Source organism: Astyanax mexicanus, chromosome 18 (genome assembly GCF_023375975.1).
Source record: "Astyanax mexicanus isolate ESR-SI-001 chromosome 18, AstMex3_surface, whole genome shotgun sequence".
Classification (NCBI taxonomy): Eukaryota; Metazoa; Chordata; class Actinopteri; order Characiformes; family Acestrorhamphidae; genus Astyanax; species Astyanax mexicanus.
Window position 1 is genome coordinate 19880386 of NC_064425.1, and position 23151 is coordinate 19903536.

The window sequence follows — 23151 nt, forward strand, 5'->3', positions numbered from 1 at the left end:
TTGACATTTCTCGAGCCCAAATATATCCTGCACGTCAAATCATGGCATGGGTTGTCAGAATTGTTATATACAGCTCTGGAAAAAAATAAGAGACCACTTAAAAATGATGAGTTTCTTTAATTTTACCTAATTAAAAACCTCTCGAATATAATCAAAAGGAAGAAGGATGATCACAACCATCAAACCAAGCTGAACTGCTTGAATTTTTGCAGCAGGAGTGGCATAAAGTTATCCAAAAGCAGTGTGTAAGACTAGTGGAGGAGAACATGAAAACCAGGGTTATTCCACCAAATATTGATCTGTCTGAGCTCTTAAAACTTCATGAATATCATCTTGTTTTCTTTGCATTATTTTAGGTCTATAAGCGCTGCATCTTTTTGTTATTTCAGCCATTACCCATTTTCTGCAAATAAACGCTCTAAATTACAATATTTTTATTTGAAATGTGGGAGAAATGTTGTCCGTAGTTTATAGAATAAAACAACAGTGTTTATTTTACTAAAACATATACGTATAAATAGCAAAATCAGAGAAACTGATTCAGAAACACAAGTGTTCTCTTATTTTTTTTCAGAGCTGTATACTTATAATATGCTCTTTGGAAACCAGCCATAGGAAATACAGCTTTATTAAAAAAAAAATATATCTTTTATATGGTTTGGGAGTAAATATTTGTATGAGACAGAGTACAGCATGGCTATAGCAAGGCCCTTCCATGCCAGGCTCTGAGCTGCCTGCACGACCCCATGAGAACAGAGTGAGTGTATATAGAAGCAGAGACAAATGCCAAGCTATTATCAGCTGTTTGGAAGCAAAACAGAACATGTGATATGTGGCTGTACAATACAGCATTCTTGGCATTCTCATCTTTGCTGTAAAGGGAACATTATAATTTTATTATTTTACATTTCATTTGTTTTGCAGGAATCAGTGTATGGGAAAAAAAAACATGAAATAATAATAGCTTCTGTTATATGTTATCTTATGAAGTTATGAAAATTCCATGATTTTCTTATGATGACCATATATACACGTTGTGTCATGAAATGGTTTTTCGTGCATGGTAGATGTTTTTATTTATAAATCCTGCATATAGGAGAAATGAAGAGTCTCACATTGAAAGGCAATTTAAATGTGAGTAATATAAGTAGCTCGTGTAAAACTTGCATAGCATTATGAAAGTTACCAAAATTACTGATAGTAAATACAGGTACTGAATAATGAACTAAATAATGATTTTCTGTTTATGTTCACTGTAGTGAGCATATCGTTTTGCCTGTAGCATGGCCTTAAGCACCATGCAAGATCTTCCCATAGGAAATATTTCATTTACAACTTTCCAGCTGAATGGTTTCTATTCTTTGGGAGAATGGCGGCGTTTTCTGTTCATCCCATATTTTCTGATGTTTTTATTGTGTACCACTGCAAACTCTATTTTGATATTTTTGATTATAACCCAGAGAGCTCTGCACTCTCCAATGTTCGTATTAATTGGCCTAATGGCTGTTGTGGATCTGCTTATGCCAATGATTTTTGTACCAAACATGCTGCTCAACTTCTTATTTAACTGGAATCAGATTTCTCTTGTGGGCTGTTTAATGCAGATATTTTGGATTCAGTTTGTTGGTGCATTTCAGTCTACTCTACTGCTGTGGATGTCTTTAGATCGGTTCTTTGCTATATGTAGACCCCTTTCTTATCACAAACACATGCAAATTACCAATTTCCTAAAATTCATTATTGTGCCTGTCATCAGAAATGGGCTTTTACATATCATTATGGTCTCCATGGCTGGAAAATTACATTTTTGTATGAAGAATGAGATCGATCACTGTTTTTGTGAGCATATGGGATTGGTCCAGCTGGCATGTCAAGACACAACTTTTAATAACGTATTTGGACTTGCAACTGCTTTTCTAATTCCAATTGTAGATTTTATTTTTATTGCTGTATCATATGTAATCATTTTTACTTCTGTTATGAAATCGGGGAAGTCTAGCTTGAAGGCTCTCAATACTTGCATCACTCATATCATTGTAATAACATTTAGTTTAGTGTTTATCTTGACAGCTTTTTTGTCATACAGGACTCAAAATAATGTTTCTCCTAATAGTCGTATTTTTGTAAGCACAATGTACATACTTTTTCCAAGCTGTTTCAACCCCATTATTTATGGAGTGAGAACAAAAGAGATCAGACTGCATTTTTTCAAACTATTTAACTGTGTAAAAGCTTTAACTCTGTAATGTTGGGATGTTACAAAATGCTTATAATAAAGTGAGCGTGCATAAATATACACTGTGTGTCTTGCTATTTATTATCAATATAAAAAAATTAGTTCATAATTTTTGCTTCATGCCATTACAGACTAGACAACTTCATAGTTTAATGGTTGCAGAATAGTTACTGTAATTTGTTGATTAAGCCCTAGGTACCTTGTTTGTAATATGTTAGACTTAGTGACCACAGTGTATATATTCTTATTTTGTGGTGGATTTGGTACTGCCACAATTAACTTATTCATTCTGTAGTTTATGTTAATGTTATGTCTGATATTAATATATTTGTTACTAATGTAATTCTCTAAGCCTGTATATCTTAATGGTGTTATAACTCTTTTCAGAAAAGTACTTAGAAAACTTAAAAAGTAATGTTACTGTGCTTTTTTCAATGTTATTAGCACGTTATTAGTGCATTTTTTAGAGCATTATTAGCGTGCTTTTCCAAACCAACTTAAAGTTTGTTATTGAATTTTCCCCCTTAGTTTTATGTGTAAACAGGTTGAGATGTAATCCCATGTAATCATATGCTGTTACATGTGGCCTAAGGGGGACCTGGGGGACGACCCAGGTGGGCTTAGCAACCACTTGGAATACCTTAGCAACACCTAACCAGCTATCACAGATATGATAGCAACCACTTACCAACACCTTAGCAACAACCTGGAATACCTTAGCAACCGCATAGAAACACAATAGCAACCACTTTAGAAATTATAGCAACTGCCCAGCAATGACCTCAGAAATGTTAACAACTGCCTAGCAACCATTTAACAACAGAGAGAAATTAGTGTAATTAGTAATATTTAAGATATTTAAGGTATTTTGTTTAAAGCCAGGCGGACACTGTGCGATTTTAGCCCGATTTTAAGCCCGATCTGGTCGGATGCGACTGAATTTCATGATCGGGCCGAATTTTAGCTTGATCGTGCGTCGTTTGTCGTGCAGTGTGAGAGGGGAAGCGATGTCCGATTAATTGCCCATAGGAGCTGCGAATGAGCAGTCGGACACGACCAGGGATTTCTGACATGCCAGAAATTTTGGCCGCTTGTCTCACAGAGTGAGCTATTTTGCGGGCCGATTTCTTAACGTCACGACCTGTTTTCCCAAAAATCTGCACAGTAACTATAAATTATTATTAGTCATATTTATTTCTGTCAGTTATAAGGATTTATATTTATGTTCGGTACACAGACTTATAGCTTAATATAGCAGACACAGGCATTCTGCTGTTTAATAATTTCAACAGATGCTTATTCTCAGTCAATAGCTGGAGTTTTTGAAAAAATAAATTAAAAGAGAAAATAACTTTGACAAATATAAATTTATTTTATTTCACTTTGCTATTATATCTGAAAAATAAAGCACATTGTCAGCGTCTGGTGCTGCCCGTCAATTATATAAAACTTAAAACATGCACAGAAATATAAAGCTATATTTTATAATTCGTTTCTTTTCGCCAGGGCAAATTTATTAAAATTATAAATATATTCATTTATTAATTAAAATCTCGTCCAGTGCTCCAGAATATTAGCCACGCAAAGCCAGCTTAGCAGCGTGTGGCATTGCGCGCGGCATTGCCCACATAATAACCTCTGTCTTCTAAAATAAACGTTTTAATAAATAAGGTCGGAGAAGTGTAGTAAAATTAATGCTATTAAACTTACTAAAGCTAATAAATGTACTGATAATTAATCAAGATAAATCGGACAAAATGCGCTGCGCCTCTCTCGCTCTCTTTCGCAGTGCGGAGCTGAATTCAGCGCGAGGCTACAGATAATATAAAACTCAGTTCAGTTGAATAAAAATAAGTAAGGGCCTGTAAGTACAAGCAAAGGACCTGTAAGTAAATATTGTCAAATATAAAGAATAGTTTGAGGTTTTGGTGAGCTGTTTTCATGATTTGAAACTGAAACTAACTGAAACTTTGATTATTCTGCAGAAAGCCTGGGTTATTTTAAACGAATTTTTAATTAGTTTATATTTTATATTATTTATTTATTCATTTTAATTATTTTTCTTCTTTTATTAATCAAATCATTAAATATATATCTTCATAAGATATAAATTTTTTACCTTATGTCAATTTTTATGATCTTTTTAAAAGGTCCTATTTTTCCTTTTTTACGTATATATTTTATTCGTCTATAATAAATGTCTGTTTTTATTTCTATTTTTTATATATATTTTTAATCCCTTTTAAACTGTTAATGCTCAGCGGCACTGTAAATGAGGGTCCCTATCCAGTGTGTATAATCGATTGCTTGTTTAATATTCAGTGTTGCAAAACCAGTTTTTACATAAACAATAAACAGAATAAGAAATAAAATCATTTTATTTTATTTAAGCTGCTGGTGTTTCTTTCGCAGCCTGACGCGCAGTCATTTTTCTATGCGCTCTCCTTCTGTAAAACGCACAACCCGTAGAGTCCACGTCGCCTCAGCCACCTGCGAGTCCCTGTACGTCTCTTCCGTGGACTTTCAGCGCACAACAGGGCACAAATAAGTAAAGCTAAGCGCTTTCTTTTGCAAGGCGACATGTTGTGTTGAAGCGAGAGTTTGTACGCAAAGAAAGCTCCGCCTACGGGCTGCGTTTAGACGTGAAGTGTAAGCTCCCCCGTCGCAGCAGGTCAGTCGGACCGTACAGTGTGTGCAGATGAATCGCAGGCGTTGGTCATACACGACAAACGATTCAAACGTGCAGTGTGAGCTCTCCAGAACGCATTCCGATTACAAAAATCGCACAGTGTCCGCCTGGCTTAAGATCGTGATGAAATAAACCCTGTAATATTGTTGATATGATGAACATCAGCTGTTTGGATGGTTTTCTCAGTATTTTGGCAGATTTGAAACACGTTTTACCCAGTGAATTGGTTTTTATCTTAATCCCACTGTAACAGTCTGGCAACCTTGATGGCTCGCTGTCCGCTCCATTTGTTCAGCTGTCTGTTGCTTAGTAGCCAAACCCGCAATGCATTTTGGGATAGATTTAGCTCGCTTAGTAAGCAGCAATGTTTACTATAAATCATTGTGCATTATGGGAGTTTTTAGTGCCCTCAAACGACATTTTTGTCCCTCACGATGTTTACTATGTCAGATTAAGCAGTTATTTTCGTTTCGTGTCGTTCTCGGGGGACTGGCAACACTACACGTTAGTCACCGACCAATCATCGCCCGCGTCCTCGCATGAGTTTATAGGTCAATGCAGAGAAGCATAGAATCTGACAATCATGGCTACAGAAGTCCCTTGCGTGATGGTATTGTTTTTGTGCTCAGAAAAACAAAAAAAGAGGGAAAAGCGACTGTTGGCTTGTTCCTCTGTGACCCAAATAGACATGACATGCTTCGTGTACTTCAGAGAGAACTTGAGGTATGGTAATTTAGCTACTTAGGTTTCAGTGCCTGTAAACAGAATATATCATGGATGAAGTAGATTATTAGATGATTATTAGATTATTCTTCTGTTTCGCTGGTCCAGAGAACTGCAGGAGCACCGTCCTGCTTTCTTTTCCCGTGTTTACATCTGTGCGCCACAGAACGCTCTGTCTTCCATATGGTCAGCGTCAGGGAGCACGTCATGGAGCGTGTCAAACTAGACGATAAAATATAAAAAAAATAGATAATGCTATTCTTTCCGTCGGACGCTCTGACGGCGTCGCTTAGATCAAATTACTGTTCTTTGACTGTCACACTACACGGACCTTTGTCGCTCGCTACACTGAAATTCGGATCCGACGCACGCAATTTGTCAGCGCCGACAAAATCGGGTCAAAATCGGGCTAAAACCGTTTAGTCTGATCCGGGCATTAAGATTCGGACACTCAAAGAAAAATGGCTGACATACTCAATAGTGCCTTAACTAGTAAATAGGGAGCCATTTCGGTCACAGCCGCACACACTCACCCTCTGAATACAGAGAGTGAGCGCGAGGGAGGGGGGAGCGGAGCAGAGAGACCCTCAGCCCTGGTTCCCACAGACTTGAGAGATAGAGAGGTGCAGGTGGGTGTGTAGGTGTATAGAGGCGAGACACTACAGAGAGCAGGTTCTTCACCTGTGGAGACAGTGGGGATGAAAGAAGCACAGTACAACTCTGTCTCCAACTCACTCAAAGAGAGTCGCTTTAGTAAACAAAATACAAATAATAAATTATGAACTATAATCGAATTAATATAGTAGTAAGTAAGTGTGTCACAGTCTTACCACCTTTATGACGTTTCTGCAAACCTCAAGCAGCACAGGCAGCAAAACCTCGGGGTGGTGTTCCGCCAGAGCTTCCAATAGTCTCACTCCGTCAGTCTTCAAAACCAAACAACTTTATTAAAGAAAAAAAATATATATATTTTTGTCCGCTATTATAAGTCTAGTCTGAGCTCTTTTCTAAAAGGTAGGTATCGTATCACTGCTCCATTAAAACTGTCTTCATCTTTTTTATTTTATTTCATTTTATTTATAGATGCACATATACAAACATACACAGAAGGAAGAGGAGGGAGAAAAGAAGGAGAGAGGAAAAAAGGAAATAAAACAATGACAAGACAGACTAAAAAAACAGTTATAAAAATATATATAAACAAAGCAGTCAGCTCTCAATATATTGTAAGAAACGTGACCAGGCTTCCTCAAATGATCTAATATTTTTTTTTTACAAATTTGCTGTAAGTCTCTCTAAGTTGCAATGATTTATAAGGAGAAAAAAAACTGTCTTCATCTTAATACGTAAACCATAGTCTTCAGTGTAAGTAAGGTTGGTGGTCTACTCCTGATCACTTAACACAATCTTACCATTCTTGGCCTGCAGCAATTCCAACATCTGGTCAAGTCTGTGCATAGACCTGTTTAGGAGCAGAAAAGAGACGTTTTTCATTGATATGCTCAAATTATTTTACATTTTGTTGTTATAAATTATTACATCCATAAAACCAGCCACTAGGAAGCACAAGCTAGTGTATCTCTTGTGCCAGTCCCAAGCCCGGGAGAATGGTGAGGGTTGTGTCAGGAAGGGTATCCGGCATAAAACTTTTGCCAAAACAAATATGCAAGTTCATCTAAGTGATATCTGGAGGAAGATGACTCGCTGTGGCAACCCCTGAAAAGGGAAAAGCCGAAAGAAAAAGAAGAAGAAGAAGACATTATTAAATCCATAGCAATGTTAGGTTAAAATATAATGTGATATAATAAAAAATAACACATTTACTTACACAGATGGTTAATTGTGTCAATAATAAATCAAAATGACTGTCTCTGCTGTTCTGCTGATAAACCAGGGTTTAAAATACACAACAACCATGTATTAAAATACTGCACTACATACATTAATGGTTATAACAGAACTAAGACATTTACAGAGTCACATGACCACACAACTCAAACTGTAGATTGAATATATATAATGTGCTTTTCCCAAAACGCAGTTCCAGCAAGTCTGTACGCACACCAGTTTTTACATTTTATTTACCGCTTTTTTGGTTGCTAAGACCCATAAACTTGAACTTTTAGCACAATTTTGGGAATTACTTACTTAATTAGCCTTTCCGTTAACCAGCTACACTAAACTATAACCTCATTAAATTACATACAGCAATATAAACTCAACACGCTGTGATTCTTTTAGAATATATTCATTTTGGACTGACTCTGGAGTGCCCTCAAGTGGTAGATTTTGTCCACACTCAAAAAGTTTTTATGCCATTTGAAGAGGAATTCAAACTTGTCCATGTTGGCAATAAAATAAATCATCCAAACTTTTTAATTATATTTTATTCACAGTACTAGTCATAATTTTAAGTGTTTTTTTTTTTTCATTATTTCTTCATTGTAGATTAAGTCATCCAAACTATAAAAAGAATAATGGAATTATTTAGTACAAAAATGTAAAATGTGTTAAACAAACCATAATATGTTTTATATTTTAGATTCTTCAAAGTAGGCACCTCTTGCTAAGATGACAGTCAGCTTTATGAGGTAGAGTCACCTGGAATGGCTTTCAGTTAACAACTGTGCTAAACTTGTTAATAGTTCATTACTTGAATTTCTTTCCTCCTAATGTGTTTGAGAGCATCAGTTGTGAAGAGGTAGAGTTAATGTTCTAATACATATTATGGCAAGAACTACTAAGTAAAGAAAAAAATACTCAAGAAATATCCTAGAGGACAGTCGCAAAGACCATCAAAAACGTTATGATGAAACTGGATCATAAAACAGCAACAGTTAATACACCTCCATGTCCAAAGAAAAACAACCAATATCAATCTGGGGACACATTATACTCTTTTTACACAAGTTAGAATAGGCCTATGGGCAATACCAACAGATCTCACCAGTTCTATTCTTGCCAGTTTCAGTCCTTTTCAGAATGAGCCGTTTAAGGGCTTTGTCACTTCTTGATGCAAATAAGCTGTTGCTGGCCACACCCCATGTTTATGCTAAGGGTTTACCACTCTTTAGTGTTATCTTGTGCTAAACAGCAAAGCATGAGCAAGCTGCGATAGAAACTCGAAACTCCTCACATTCTGACTTGCCACGGACAGTAGATACTGATCCCTTCCTCAGACTAAGCACAGTGCTGGTAAACCAGCGGATCGAAATGGCGAGTCTTCATATGATCTAGTGGTTATTGTGACGTCAGAATAAGGGAGTCATCCAAACAGCTTATAGAAATATGTGATTCCTGAAACCAAACTCAAATTACAGATTACAGAAAACAGATGTTTATAACAGGTGTTTATAGGAGCAATCGATAACCAAGTGGAAATACAAAAGCATGCATAAAGTGATTTTTGCATAAATGTGTCCCCTTTAACATTGTTTGGGTGGGAATATTTGTATCCGAAATATAACAGCATGTATGTAGGTAGCATGCCTCATCTATGCCGGTCTCTGAAAAGCCTTTAGGAAAACAACACAGCCCCATGAGAAAACAGCGGGGTGCATATAGAAGCACAGACTAAATGTCAAGCTGAAAAGGCTGTTGGAAAGCAATACAGTATACATGACATGCGGCTGTCCGAAGAGCATTACTTCTATTCATGTGTTTTCAGATAGGACATTTTTTGTTTTTCATTATGCTTGTACAAATGACTATATAATACAATGCTGCTTAATATTGAATGCTGTAACTGCTTTGAAAACTCTTGCATTGCTTAAGATGGTAACAACATACTTTGCAATAATATTAGAGAATAGAAAGTTCAATGCTTGAAATCTTTTATGTTTAGGATATTTTTTTATACATTTGGTGTATGTAAGGAATGAATGATCTCACTGCTGTTTAAATGTGAATACAATATTTTGCTCATATAAAATTGACTAATGCAAATGTTGTCTAATGTGATATCAGATATTATAGATATTACTGTCATTTAGATTCTAAAAGCATTATAGTAGTGGTTGTATCGATTATATGTAATCTTTGGCAGCAATACTAAATAATGTTATTCTCTTGTAGTTTGTTTTATTAAGCACATTTATATATATATATATTTTTTCAATACTATACCATAGTGTTAAATACCATGCAGAATCTTCCTATAGGCAATGTTTCTTTTACAACTTTCCAACTGAATGGTTTCTATTCTTTGGGAGAATGGCGACGCTTTCTGTTTATCCCATATTTTCTAATGTTTTTATTGTGTACCACTGCAAACTCCACGCTGATATTTTTAATTGTCTCTAAGAGATCTCTGCACTCTCCAATGTTTGTATTAATTGCATTAATTGCTGTTGTGGATCTGCTTATGCCAATGTTTTTTGTACCAAACATGTTGCTCAACTTCTTATTTGACTGGAATCAGATTTCTCTTGTGGGCTGTTTAATGCAGATATTTTGGGTTCAGTTTGTTGGTGCATTTCAATCTACTCTTCTGCTGTGGATGTCTGTAGATCGATTCTTTGCAATATGCAGACCTCTTTCTTATCACAAAAATATGCAATTAGCCAACTTTTTAAAATTCACTGTAGTGCCAGTGCTCAGAAATGGGTTTTTACACATCACCGTCGTCTCTTTGGCTGGAAAATTGCATTATTGTATGAAAAATGAGATTGATCACTGTTTTTGTGAGCACATGGGATTGGTTCAGCTGGCATGTGAAGATACGACTGTTAATAATGCATTTGGACTTTCAACTGCTTTTCTAATTCCCGCTGTGGATTTTATTTTTATTGCTGTATCTTATGCAATAATATTTACCTCTGTTATTAAATCAGGGAAGTCCAGCTGGAAGGCTCTTAACACCTGCATCACTCATATAATTGTCATTACATTCACATTAATATTTGCCTTGACAGCTTTTGTGTCATATAGGACTAAAAATACTTTTTCTTCAAATGTCCGTATTTTTATGAGTACAATGTATGCACTTTTTCCAAGCTGTTTTAACCCCATTATTTATGGAGTGAGAACAAAAGAAATCAGACTGCAGTTTTTAAAATTATTTAAAAGTGTGAAAGTCTTACCACAATAATTATGTGATGTGACAAAATACAATGTAAGCATGTATAAATAATTACGGTCATGATGTTTAGACTCTATTCTGCAAAAGGCAAGTTGTAAGGACTTGTACACTCTGGACCTTTATCTATTTATGTGGCACAGATTATTGTTTGCGTATGTATTCTATTAAAAAAAAGCATATCATTTTAACTCTGTCATGTTTACATTTATATATGTATTAATGTATTTTGCTTTCTGCACTGTCCTGCATGATCGCAGGTTTTTCATTCCAAACAAGCTGTAGCTCACATGTTTGTAGCTTAATTAGTTGGTTTAATCACTTTCATTATTGACTCTTTTAAATATTATATCACAAAACTTCAAATCACAGTGCATGTTCAAATACCTCCAGAAATCACATCTTACAAAAAGGTTAAAATGCACCCATGAACATGTGATATGATCAATTCAGGAAAACAGGTTTGGTTTGGACACCTAAAATATAATTATGAATCATTATAATCATTATAATGAAATTATATATCATTATTTCATTATTTATATTTCTACTTTTTAAGTGTGCATACTTTTCTTTGGATGCATTCTTATATTTGTCAGGAAAACAAATATATGTTGGATCTACTAAAAAATGTATGTAACACTTTGTGTGCATCTTTTTAAGTAATCTTTTTAATAAGAGTTAAAGCTATGAGCCTTTTGTTGTTGGACTAACTTCATTTTTTTATACGTACTATTATTCTCATTGTTAAGGACATAACTGTGCAGAGCATTCACATTAGCATTACAGAATAAAGACTAAATTAGTGGTTTGTAATGTGTTTTGCATCTGAAACTGCATAATGCATATTATTAACAATAATCTTAATAATTCATCCTAATCATAGTTTTAACTAATTTTATTCTAACTGACCTTAACCTAACTTGACTTAATCCAACAGAAGGTACAATAATAGTTTTTCCTAAAAATAACCCAATGTATAAACCCAATGTTAACTAAAGTTAATATTGTTTAGTAAAATTTCTAGATCATATGTATTGGCATGCTGTAAGGGTATATGGCAGTTTAAGAGCAGTAAAATGCCTTTGGGGCATGAGGAAAGTTATTTTATTATATAAAATATATGAAATAATTAAGAAGCACAGGAGAGAATCCAGTGCAAACTTCCTTGAGTAGATGGCAGGTTGTAAAGCACATACAGTGGACAGAAGCTTTTGTAGTATTAGTATTAGTTGCAGGAGTATTGTAAAATGTAACATATGTACAATATATGATGCTCAAATGTTACTAATATCTTGGGGTAAATTTAGTAGTATATGTATAATTTTTATGAGATCTTGCTGTTGTTAGATGGCCTCCTGTCCCTCCATAATACCTCCTGCTTTGTGTGGTAGCACTGTGACAGCTGTGGCTAGTGGTTCAGGAGCTGCACACCTACTTTTCTCCAGAGTAAAGATGTCCTGTGGCATCATACTTACTGAGAGACAGAGAAAGAGACTTATCAATTAAAGCAAAGACAAACATATCAAAAGACATGTCTATTTGATAATGAATATGTACAGTATTTTTACCTAGGAAGTAAACAAATGTTCTTTTTTTTTATGTTCAGGGAATAAGTAAATCATGGCAATCAAATGGACAAGAAATCTTCTCTGTATTTGTAACGATGTAAGAAATTTAATTTTAAAAAATGGGATACCATTTTGCTGCTCTTTTTGAAAACAGCTTCTGAGACAGACATTCAAATAAACATCATGAAAGCAGTGACATCCATAAAGTTAGAGTTAAAATGCTGGATCTGAATGCAGGTGCCTGCAGTTACTTTATGTAAAAAGTCATAAAAAGCTTAAATAAAAAAAAGTACTACACACACAGAAAGACTTTTATACACACTTTAAAATTTAGCAAACACACTTAACAATATCACTCTAAAAATAATGATTCAGGGTGTCAGTAAATAAAACAATAAAAAGAGTCAATTTTAGGTTAAAAAATATATGTTACATTTTTCAAAAAAGTTAAATTAAATAAAAAAAATTAAATATGTATTTTGTTTTTTTCGAATGGATAATTTTGCAACAGCACAACAACTGACATTTTAATTTCAACCAAAGAAAATGATTTGAGCTGCAGGAACTAAGTAAAGAGGAGAGTTTGTGTACAGCCCTCTCCTCCTCCTCAGTGTGGAGACATACCGAGGAGATTAGCTTGCTAGTGAGCTAAACCTGGATAAGTAGGTTAGCATGTTAACTTGCTATCTTAGCTTAGCTAAGCCAGCATGGAGCTCCAGTAATTCGGGACAGCTTGCAGTTCATTCAAAGGGAGCCAGTGTCAATGTCCAAGACAGAAAGAAAAATTCATAATTAGTTAATACTTTAGCACTTGTTGCTAATGAGATTTGTCGTAGCAATCAGTTGTATATGTGCAAAATTAGCATTTTAACAGGCTACTAAAATGTTTTGCAAGGCGTTTCCTCTTCAAAATTGCAGTTCCAATTGTTTTTGTTTTCCCAAACAGGTATCAAACCTGGTCAAAGACTTGGCTTATCTTTCAGTTGCGAAACTCTATTAACAATGTTGTATAGTCCAGAACTAGGTGTAACGACCACTGTTTGGTCAGTAAATGAGTCTCAGACCAGTGCTGCTTTCCACTCTGTTTATTCTGAAACAGATTAAATCAAATAATCCTTCACGTCTTGCAATGAACGGCTGCAGGTATAGCACACGTCCATCTCAGAGCTCTCACTCGTCTGAGTGTTCTTTTTTAAACCAGTATTTTAACATAACATGTACGTGATCGTATAGCTTGTTTTTCTCATAAAAACATATTCAAAAATTTACAGAGGAAAGCATTTTTTTTATCTTATAGCACAACAGCATTGGAAAAATTAATTAATCATCCATCTCAGAGCTCTCACTCGTCTGATGGAGGTACGGCAGCAGCAGAGGGACACAGCCTCCTGGGACGTCAAAGCAAGAAATGAAAATCTCCCAAAAATATATTTAACCTTTTTTTACAAAAATATAAACTTTCACAAAAAAATGAACTTTTTAGACTTTTTTTACCCATTTTATAATAATAGAGCAATTTTGGTGAAACTCATTAATTATATTATCTGGTAATTCTAACTGTTACAGGCTTATTTCCTATTTGCTGAAACCAACCCTATAAACTGTATTTCTTTGTTTGTGAAGACTAGGCTTAATGTCTGTCTGGAAAACTGCCCCATTATTGGTAAATTTCTGTCAATCTGGATAATAATAAGCATATTTCTCAAGAATCCTTAGGGCCTAAACCAATCCTTGGTACTCAATCAGGGGCAACGAGAATACAAAATATGCTGTACAAAAGTGTTAAATTTCACTAACCCTCTACCTTCATAAGGTATGTAAATTAAGATTCATTCAGAAAAAAGGGATGCCCACAAATACATTATACAACATACAAGTTCAGTAATAAACAGCATATAACGTTGAATGAACAAAACAAAACTGTCATATCACATTCCAATTACGGACTGATGTTTGTCAGAAACATTTACTATCTAAGTTGGACCAATGATCAGCCCCAGATTTGCACATTTTAATGAATTATTTGCTCTTGGCATATAAAAGAAAGAATAAATATAAAAAAATATGCTAAACAAAAAGGTTTTCCATGTTTTGCAATTATTAATAAACCTGTTATCTTCTCACTGTAAGTACATTATATTAAATCCACAAAGGGCTTTTTAACTGCACAGCAGAAACACAGTAAACGAGCTGCAAGCAAACAAGATGCCAAATCTCCAGAGAGAACACTTCTCTTAATCAGTCCAATGCCAATTAAATCAACTACAAATTAGTGTAATTAAAAACTTGGGTATAATGCACAAATGAATAAGCGTAATATATTTATTATTTCAAACATTTATTTATTTAGCATCACACTCATTAAGCTAGTAAACAGTCATTATGCTTCAGAACAAGCAAAATTGCATTATTCACAAAAAAAAACAAAACAGATTATTTGACCAGAGGGACTTACACTTATAATCATCACAACTGATACATGTTTGCTTTGTGAGAATATGTTAAAGAACAGGATTACACACATCATTAAAAATAAATTGGTATTAACAACCTTTCCATAGAAAGTTTTAAAAGTGTAATGCATTTTGTTCGAACATGAACAAAGTAGCAATTTACAGTAATCTGAAAAATATATGTTTTGTGCATAAGAAGGAAGTAATACAAATGTAGTCACTTGTTGCTTTGTGTGTTTTGAAAAACTTGTTGTGACTGCATGTTAATGTACGGAAGAACACCAGCCCACAAATCAAAGGTTATTACAGTGTAGATCACTGCTTTAGAGGAGTATTATTCCCATTTACCAGAGAACATATAAATAGGGAGGAAAAAAAAAAAAATATATATATATATATATATATATATATATATATATATATATATATATATATAATGAGTTTCATTGGCATTTAGTTTAAAATTGACATGTTGAAAACAGCAAACAAACCAACTGACCAATTAACAATGCACATTGTTAAAACGCATCAACCTTATTAAATTTCAGGTATTTGATTAAGACTACTCGAATTTCTTTTGTACGTATCCCATAAATCAGAGGGTTTACACAAGCAGGAAGGAGCATATAATTTAGGCTGGTTAACACGCGTAGATCGCGTGGAATTGTAGTTGCGCGATATCCAATGAATGCACTGACAGCACTGAGATAGGCCACGGCTATAGTGGTTAAGTGGGAGCTGCATGTTTGAATGGCCTTTTGACGAGATTCTCCTGAAGGAGACTTGAATATGACCACAAAGACAGCAGTGTAGGAGCCTGCTATAAAAACACAGTCAGTGCTTGGAATGCTGAGACCTATTATACCTGCTAAATAATTCTTCGTCACATCACCACAGGCCATAGTAACAATTATCGTGTGCTCACACCAGGAGTGATACACAAGGTTTGATCTACAAAACGGAAGGGGTGCAACCAGACCAACCATTCCAGCTGTGTATACAAAATTACGGACGACTAAAACAGAACAGAAAAGCATTGAGTTTTTTACATTTACAAAGTCGTGATAACGCAGTGGGTAAATTATAGCAAAAAGTCTGTCGACAGCCATCCAAAGAAGAATACTGGACTGAAAACAGCCAGCGAGATGCACAAGAAACATCTGAGTAAGACATTCACCTTTAGTAATTCCATTCTGGCCAAATGCTAAACTGATCACTAGCCTTGGAACAATGCATATTGGAACAGCAATACCAAAAAATGCAAGCATTGCAATCAGAATGTACATGGGAGCATGCAGACTGTTCGTCTTCACAATTACCAGCATTAGAAGAGAGTTAGCAGTGATTGTGTAAACTAAGATGACGAAAAATGGCAGGGCGAGCACAGGCCGGTATGAGAGCAGGTCTGTAAATCCAATTAACTGGAAATCCGAATGTGAAAAGTTGTAGACTGGTCGGTTATCCATCTCTTGACTTTCACTTTGAACCTTAAACACATATTACATGAATGTCAGCATTTGATTTTCTTGGAACATTTCTGACAACAAACATGAACATATTTCTTCAATCCTAAATTCAGAAAATTTTAAACAAAACAGCAAACATTCACTAAACAAGTATAAACACATATTAACATCAGGATCATGAATCCCCATCCCCTTCCCAATAACACAAAGAACCAGTACCAGAGAAGGAGAGATGAAGGGGAAAGAAAGCAATAGCTTTCTTAATGTGTGCACAGTCTTCTCATTAGCTGTTCGAGCTGTTTGGCTGCCTCTGCCTCCTCGCCGCGTGACCTGTCCTCTACAACATCTTAAATATTCTTTGTTCCTCCCATGATACTCTCCTTGTCCTATGGCAGAATAATTATTAATATGTTAAAAATAAATAATGGCATTAGGTCCGTGCAGTGCTTAGCACATCCTGATTATCCAACAGTACATATCAACAAGTATTAGCTAGAGAGAACACGGGTCTACAGTGTACAAAAAATAATTTCTAGGAATACCAGAGTCTAATCAAGTGAAGATTGGGAAAAGGAGAATCATGCCTCAAAGACTTACATAAGGCATTTCTTGTATAACTGACATTGTCATATGTATTATAATGAGAAGTATGTATTTAATTTTTTATGTATTTTAGTAGTCATAACATAGTATGAGAAATGTTTTTTTTTATGTTTATTCATAATATGTACATACTGTTAATGAGGAATTTTACAACTGTGAATGACTGTCAAAGTCATGTCATCATTTGGAATAGCCATGCTTATGTCTTTGAATTTTCCATTGGATGGGACATGTCCCTGTGTATATATTTTAATACCCTACACTGACTTAGTCCATTGTAAAAAATCATTGTACAGATTATATATATGATATATACATTTTTATTCTATATGTTGTAAATATGCATATTACGATGTGAAAAGAGGAACAAATACTATACTCTAGCCAACCAATTTACCTTTTTTCTAACCTGCTTGTTATGGGGGCAGCCATGGGCTTAAGGATAGTTTGTGGTTTAGTTCTCTGAACGGGACAGAACAGTGGATTCTCTACATAGTTGAGATGTTGAAAGATGTCCTCTTTAAGGCAAGTAACCCCCAATTGCTCCATGGGAGAAGATGAACCCAGTTCAACTTGAATATAAACCTAATTCTCAACCTAGACCTAAACTTAACTTGCTACATCATCCCTAATTCTAACCTTAATTTAACATAATATTAACCTAATCGTTACCCCTATCCTAACCCTAAACCTAACTGTATTGAAATAATATGAAATTCTTACCATTCTAATATGAAATTCTTACCATTTTTGCATTAACCTCTGTCCATTATTTCCTTTTCTAGATGCTCCAAAATGGAAAAAAAGAAAATGAATATAGCTGTAGCTGTCTTATTGTTTTCTCTTCAAGTGCCAGGCTGTAAATATTTGCTGAAACAGTGCCAATCTTGTACATGTACAAAAATTATGTTGCTAACTGCTCCTAACCGCCTTCAATATAAGAGTTTATGCCACACTAAAGTTTTAAACACTGCACACTGATTTAATTTCTTTTTCTCAACTACATTCCAATGGAACTAAATTACTAACACTGGTCAATGATAATTAGTAATTAATCTTTTGCAATTAGCATGCAAGTGTTCAGCATTAGTAGGATTTAGTAGTCAAGGCATTTACAGTTAGCACTGAGGTTAACTGATTGCCTCTGTTTTGTGTTTTAGTTTTAGTTTGGAGATACTGCTGTTGGTTTCTCCTTTACTTATTACTATGGCCTTGATCGATTTGCCAATGGCAGGATTAAATGTTACATTACACTTTCCAGGCAAACTTTGTAGCCAACATGAGTGTGCATGGTAAATTAGAGAAATATCGGTCAATTACATATTTTGGTTGTAAATTGGCATCAATGTTTTTTTATCTCTAGTGTACATCATTATAAAAGAATAACTGATGTACAGGCTATTTGTTTGTTTCTCACAAACAAATATAAAAAAATTCTGTGGTACAGCTTTATCGTTTTAACTGTGGTCAACTGATTAATAACTAAGTAATTAAAGACAACAGGTGGATTATGCTGTGACCTTTTACAAGCTACTGTTAATATTGAATGGAAAGATCAAGTGCTGCATGTGGAATACAGGCTGGGTCTGAGAGGGTAAGTGCAGACCAAACTGAACTGTAGAAATAAATATATATATAAAAATCAGAGAAACTATATATATATATATATATATATATATATATATAGAGAGAGAGAGAGAGAGAGAGAGAGAGAGAAACAAAAAAATCAGTTTCTCTGATTTTGCTATCTATAGGTTTATGTTTGAGTAAAATGAACATTGTTGTTTTGTTCTATGAACTACAGACAACATTTCTCCCAAATTCCAAATACAAATATTGTCATTTAGAGCATTTATTTGTAGAAAATGAGAAATGACTGAAATAATACAAAATGCAGAGCTGGAATAACCATTGTTTTTAATCACAGCAGTTCAGTTTGGTTTGATGGCTTGTGATCATCCATCTTCCTCTTGAATATATTCCAGAGGTTTTCAATTTGGTAAAATCAAAAGAACTCATCATTTTTAAGTGGTCTCTTAATTTGTTCCAGATCTGTATATAGCTAATTGAATTTTTACTTGACACAACATTTAGCAGTTCCCATGCTAAAGCGTATATATATTTGTTAAGCTATTGAGCCACTAAGATTGATTTTGATTAATGGGTGAACCGTCATATTAACAGATATATACAAATGTCTGTCAATGATGAATGACTTTGTTGTTTTTGATAGCTCACATAGGTGGCCATACTGAATCTAGTCACCTGTCATTTGCTACAGATTTTAAGATTTTTACTTTCTTTTTACATAAACATTATTTCATTAATAACATATTTATTATGTGTTCTGTCTCCAATGACAGCTCTAAAACCAATAAGCCTCCCATTGGTAAAATGGAAGTAGGTTAATTTATACTGAATAGGATTAAGTCACATATACATACTGTTGCCATATATAAAAAAGTTTAATAAAACGAGTGGGAACCCTGGTTACAGTATGTCTAAGCTCACTTATGTCAACAAATTCATTACACTGGACCTGATTATAGTACAATAGCAGTACAATAGCCAAATACAGGACATAATTTTTAAGAATGTTTTAGGTTCTACATCTCATTGTCACTGTGGTTCCTAGTCTTAACTTGTCGGTATGACAAACCCCTATTAAGGTTTGGTACATAGTGTGCAACTCTACTTCACCATCTGTCCCTTGTCCCATCTGTCTAATGACATTTTTTCCAGAATATTCTGTTTAAACATTCAAGCATATCATCACTGTTAAGTAAAAACATGAATCATTAAAACAGCAACTTTACAGTAGAGAGATAAAACACTCTTACATTTCAATAAAAATTCAAAGTAAGATGAATTTCTATTGGTCCATTCATCAACAAATGTTGACACAGTGTAAGGGACAGTTTGTGGGTTCAAATAATGTAGTAAATTAAATATCTACAAAAAGAGATGAAAACATTGTCATCAATACTTAATTTCATTCAGCAATTTATTCAGTCCTTCATATTTGTTTTATTAACAACAAAATATGATGTTGTTTGTAATAAGGATCACCATGAGGACCATGAGATAAGAGATGGCTCTTATATTAACAACTGTGTAAACCACAGTTTTTAGAGACTCGCCAATTAAGAACATGTGCCCGAATACTGTCTTGGGTTTTGTGAACATAACCAGGCCGTTGTGATTTACACAGTGTACCTAACTGCAGGGTCTAATTTCTCTAATAAGTTCTTCTTATTAAAGAAAGGACTTAATAATTGGTGATCTTGAGTGTGGTGTACACTTAGAACAAACATTCTGTCTGCAGTCGCAAGAGTGAAGATCACCAAGGGAGAATAATCACTTGAACATACTGTTCTGGCTTAAATAATTAACCAATTAAGCAGCTGGACAAGAAACTCTCATTTATATTGCAGTGTTGGACTATAATATAATATGAATCTGGCAGTTGGTCTTTAAATTTGCATGACTTGGATTATTTCTTTTTACTTTTACTTTTTTTTTTGATGCCATTTGCTGTAAATATGCCATTTGGAAAACACAAGGTTTTTGTCCAACAGTGACAATAATCAATCAAAAGTTTGGACACATCTTTTCCTTCAATGCTTTTCTTTTCCCTTATATTGAAATGAATATTGAAATCATTCAGACTATGAAGGAACACATAAGGAATCATGTAGTAAATTTAAAACCAGAATACCCTGTGAAGCATTTGGGTGGCTCTTATCTGGGGAGCTGTGTTTGAGGCAGGTAACTCTGATGAACTTATCCTGTGCCCCTTTCCTGGGGCAATCCTGATGAGAGCCAGTTTTATCATACCACTTTTGATGGTCTTTGCGACTGCGCTTGAAAATACTTTACAAACACATTAAGAGACAAGAAATTCAAGTAATTAACTCTTGATGAGGCACAGCTGTTAACTGAAAGTCATTCCAAGTGACTCTATCTCATAAATCTGACTTAAAAATGCAAAGATAGGCAAGATAAAATATAATATAAAATATAAAGATATAAAATATAAAGATAAGAATCTTACGGGAGCATAGGCATTTTTTCTTTCTTGGGAGAATACACGTGACTATTATTTTTACTACTGCTATTTTACGACTACTATTTTAATTCCAGTTTGTTTATAGTTTTTGTTTTTTCCTTTCTTGGTTTTCAATTCTTCAATTAAATATAGATTTAACAGTTACCTGCCTTTAAATCTTTATTTTTATAGCAAAAAAATGATTTAAAACAAAAAATGTTAATGTTAATAAACTGTGTGTCCCTCAGCATCTATCCCTAGTGCAACAGAAATACCCTATTAAATGATATTTTTAATGTTCTGCTTGAAAATGTATAGTATCACTATACTATACATTTTTAAAAATCACACAAAGCACACAAACTAATTCTAGAATAATAGGTTAAGACCTGGTAACTAAAACAATTTAAATACTTTTGGATTAGCCATTTAATTAGATTAAATATTCAGTAACAGAAGAAGCTGTGGTTTGTGATAACAGGACCAACTTAAGAGATGACTCCTATACCAACAACTGCCTCAGAAATCTACCTAGGGAAAAAGCACACATAAGTGCTTAAATGCAAGATCATTACAAATTAATGAATAAAATATAAATGTAATAATAATATATAATAGCACATTGATATTCCTCTCTTTGCTAGCTGTATAAGATGCACAAAAGGCATTATTTTACATGTAACATCCAGAGCAAATATGTGTATATGAGCTGTGAGTATCTGAGGTCCTCTGAGTATGTGAAGTCCCACAAGAACAAATAAAGACTGTCAATGAGCATTGATATTAATTAAAACAGAGATAATTCAATTACTTGCTATTAAAACACTTGTTGCTAAAACACATGTGGATATCTCTATCCTCAGTGTTGTCTTTAGTATATAAAAACATGAGTAAAAGCAAAGTATTTCAATCGGTATTTCACATATTTTAATTAAATTCTCATAACTTCTAAATTAACCTAAAACATTTAATAGGTTATTTCATGAATTTTAACAATGCTTTTGTGTTTTGAACCTGTGAGATGCTGAAATTTTGCTATTAAAAATACATAATTAATATAATTAACATAATTAAAATAATAAATTACAATTTTCACAAAATAAAATATTCTTAGCATTTTAAACACATAAAATAAAAGTGTGTGAATCAGATTTTTTTTACCACCTCACAAGTACACAACCCCAAAATATTATTTAAATTAAAATAATATATTATAAACTAAACATAACATTTTTTTCCGCTTAAAATGGTCAAGTAAATTTTATTCAAATATACAACATGCAGATTCAAATACTTATGTCAACTTTTAGGCTCTATATGAGGACAGTTGACTAACTCAAATATCTAAAAAATATCTAATATTCTTTTCCTAAAGAAGCTCTTGAGTTACCAAAGAGATAATCTGTAACTTTATTTGTATGTTTCTACCTGCTATCTTTTTTTTTTTTTTACCTGACTTGGCCTCTCCTACAGTTCCTGCTGTAGTTTTGAAAGATCTGTTGTTTTCAGATTAATGACGATCTCTTTCACTTACATCTTTTTTTTTTCAGTGAATAAATTCAACACTTGGAATCAACTCCAAGCCTTTTTCTTCTTTAAATGTAATTAAATAAAGGAACAGATTGTAAAAATATTATGCATAACATGCCTGAGATTTAATCAATTGGTGTTGCAATGTTTTTGTTAAACTTCTTAAAGTGGTGAACCAAGGCAAAATGACTATTGTCCAAAGATTATGGACCTGACGGTTAATCATAAATCACAACCAAAATTAAATTAAATATTACACATTAAGGTACATCTAGTCATGTTGGGAAGATTCTACAGCCATGAATTGTTAAACTGTTTAATAATAATCTTTACATGTTTTAAAAGGTCTATGCTGGACAAATTAAATAAAATAAAAAAACTTTACTAATGCAAAAAAGTATAAAAAGACCTGTGACCTGACACTGAAATGTAATTTATAAAAATACTAATAACATACTATGCTAAACAACCCACATGGCAGATCATGTAAAAGCTGTTAAGAATGTTCAATTTAAAATAGACATAAAAAACGTTTATTCATTTGTAGGGAAACAGCAGGGATACAGCATCAACAAAAAAATAATAATAAAAACATGTATACCTTGCAGAAACCTTAAAAACAACTTAAATTACATAATAAAAGTGCAACAATTCAAATGTTAAGAATAAGAATATAAATTAACAGTCTCTCAAATGATCATAGATGGTTAATTTTAATACCACATACATTATTCCAATTATTATTATTATTCAGC

General features: G+C 33.8%; 3 protein-coding genes across 3 annotated transcripts; 2 read left to right on the plus strand and 1 right to left on the minus strand.

Moving 5' to 3' along the window:
* The first annotated feature begins 822 nt into the window (after nt 1-822).
* LOC103034631 (olfactory receptor 52K1-like) lies at nt 823-2296 on the plus strand. Its single transcript, XM_007236902.3, has one exon. The coding sequence runs from the start codon at nt 1284-1286 to the stop codon at nt 2244-2246; it is 963 nt and encodes a 320-aa protein (XP_007236964.1). The 5' UTR covers nt 823-1283; the 3' UTR covers nt 2247-2296.
* Nucleotides 2297-9780: 7484 nt separating this feature from the next.
* On the plus strand, nt 9781-11261 carry LOC103030401 (olfactory receptor 52K1-like). Its single transcript, XM_007236791.3, has one exon. The coding sequence runs from the start codon at nt 9790-9792 to the stop codon at nt 10735-10737; it is 948 nt and encodes a 315-aa protein (XP_007236853.2). The 5' UTR covers nt 9781-9789; the 3' UTR covers nt 10738-11261.
* Nucleotides 11262-15138: 3877 nt separating this feature from the next.
* or55c1 (odorant receptor family 55, subfamily C, member 1) lies at nt 15139-16555 on the minus strand. The gene is made up of 2 exons (XM_007236790.3): nt 16435-16555; nt 15139-16236 (listed from the first exon to the last, which is right to left on the minus strand). The coding sequence occupies exon 2, from the start codon at nt 16213-16215 to the stop codon at nt 15268-15270; it is 948 nt and encodes a 315-aa protein (XP_007236852.3). The 5' UTR covers nt 16216-16236; nt 16435-16555; the 3' UTR covers nt 15139-15267.
* Between the last annotated feature and the right edge of the window lie 6596 nt (nt 16556-23151).

What these genes read in the sequence shown, in the direction of transcription:
- LOC103034631 (XM_007236902.3), top strand. Translation starts at nt 1,284, where the DNA reads ATGGCCTTAAGCACCATGCAAGATCTTCCCATAGGAAATATTTCATTT.
- or55c1 (XM_007236790.3), bottom strand. Translation starts at nt 16,215, where the DNA reads ATGGATAACCGACCAGTCTACAACTTTTCACATTCGGATTTCCAGTTA.
- LOC103030401 (XM_007236791.3), top strand. Translation starts at nt 9,790, where the DNA reads ATGCAGAATCTTCCTATAGGCAATGTTTCTTTTACAACTTTCCAACTG.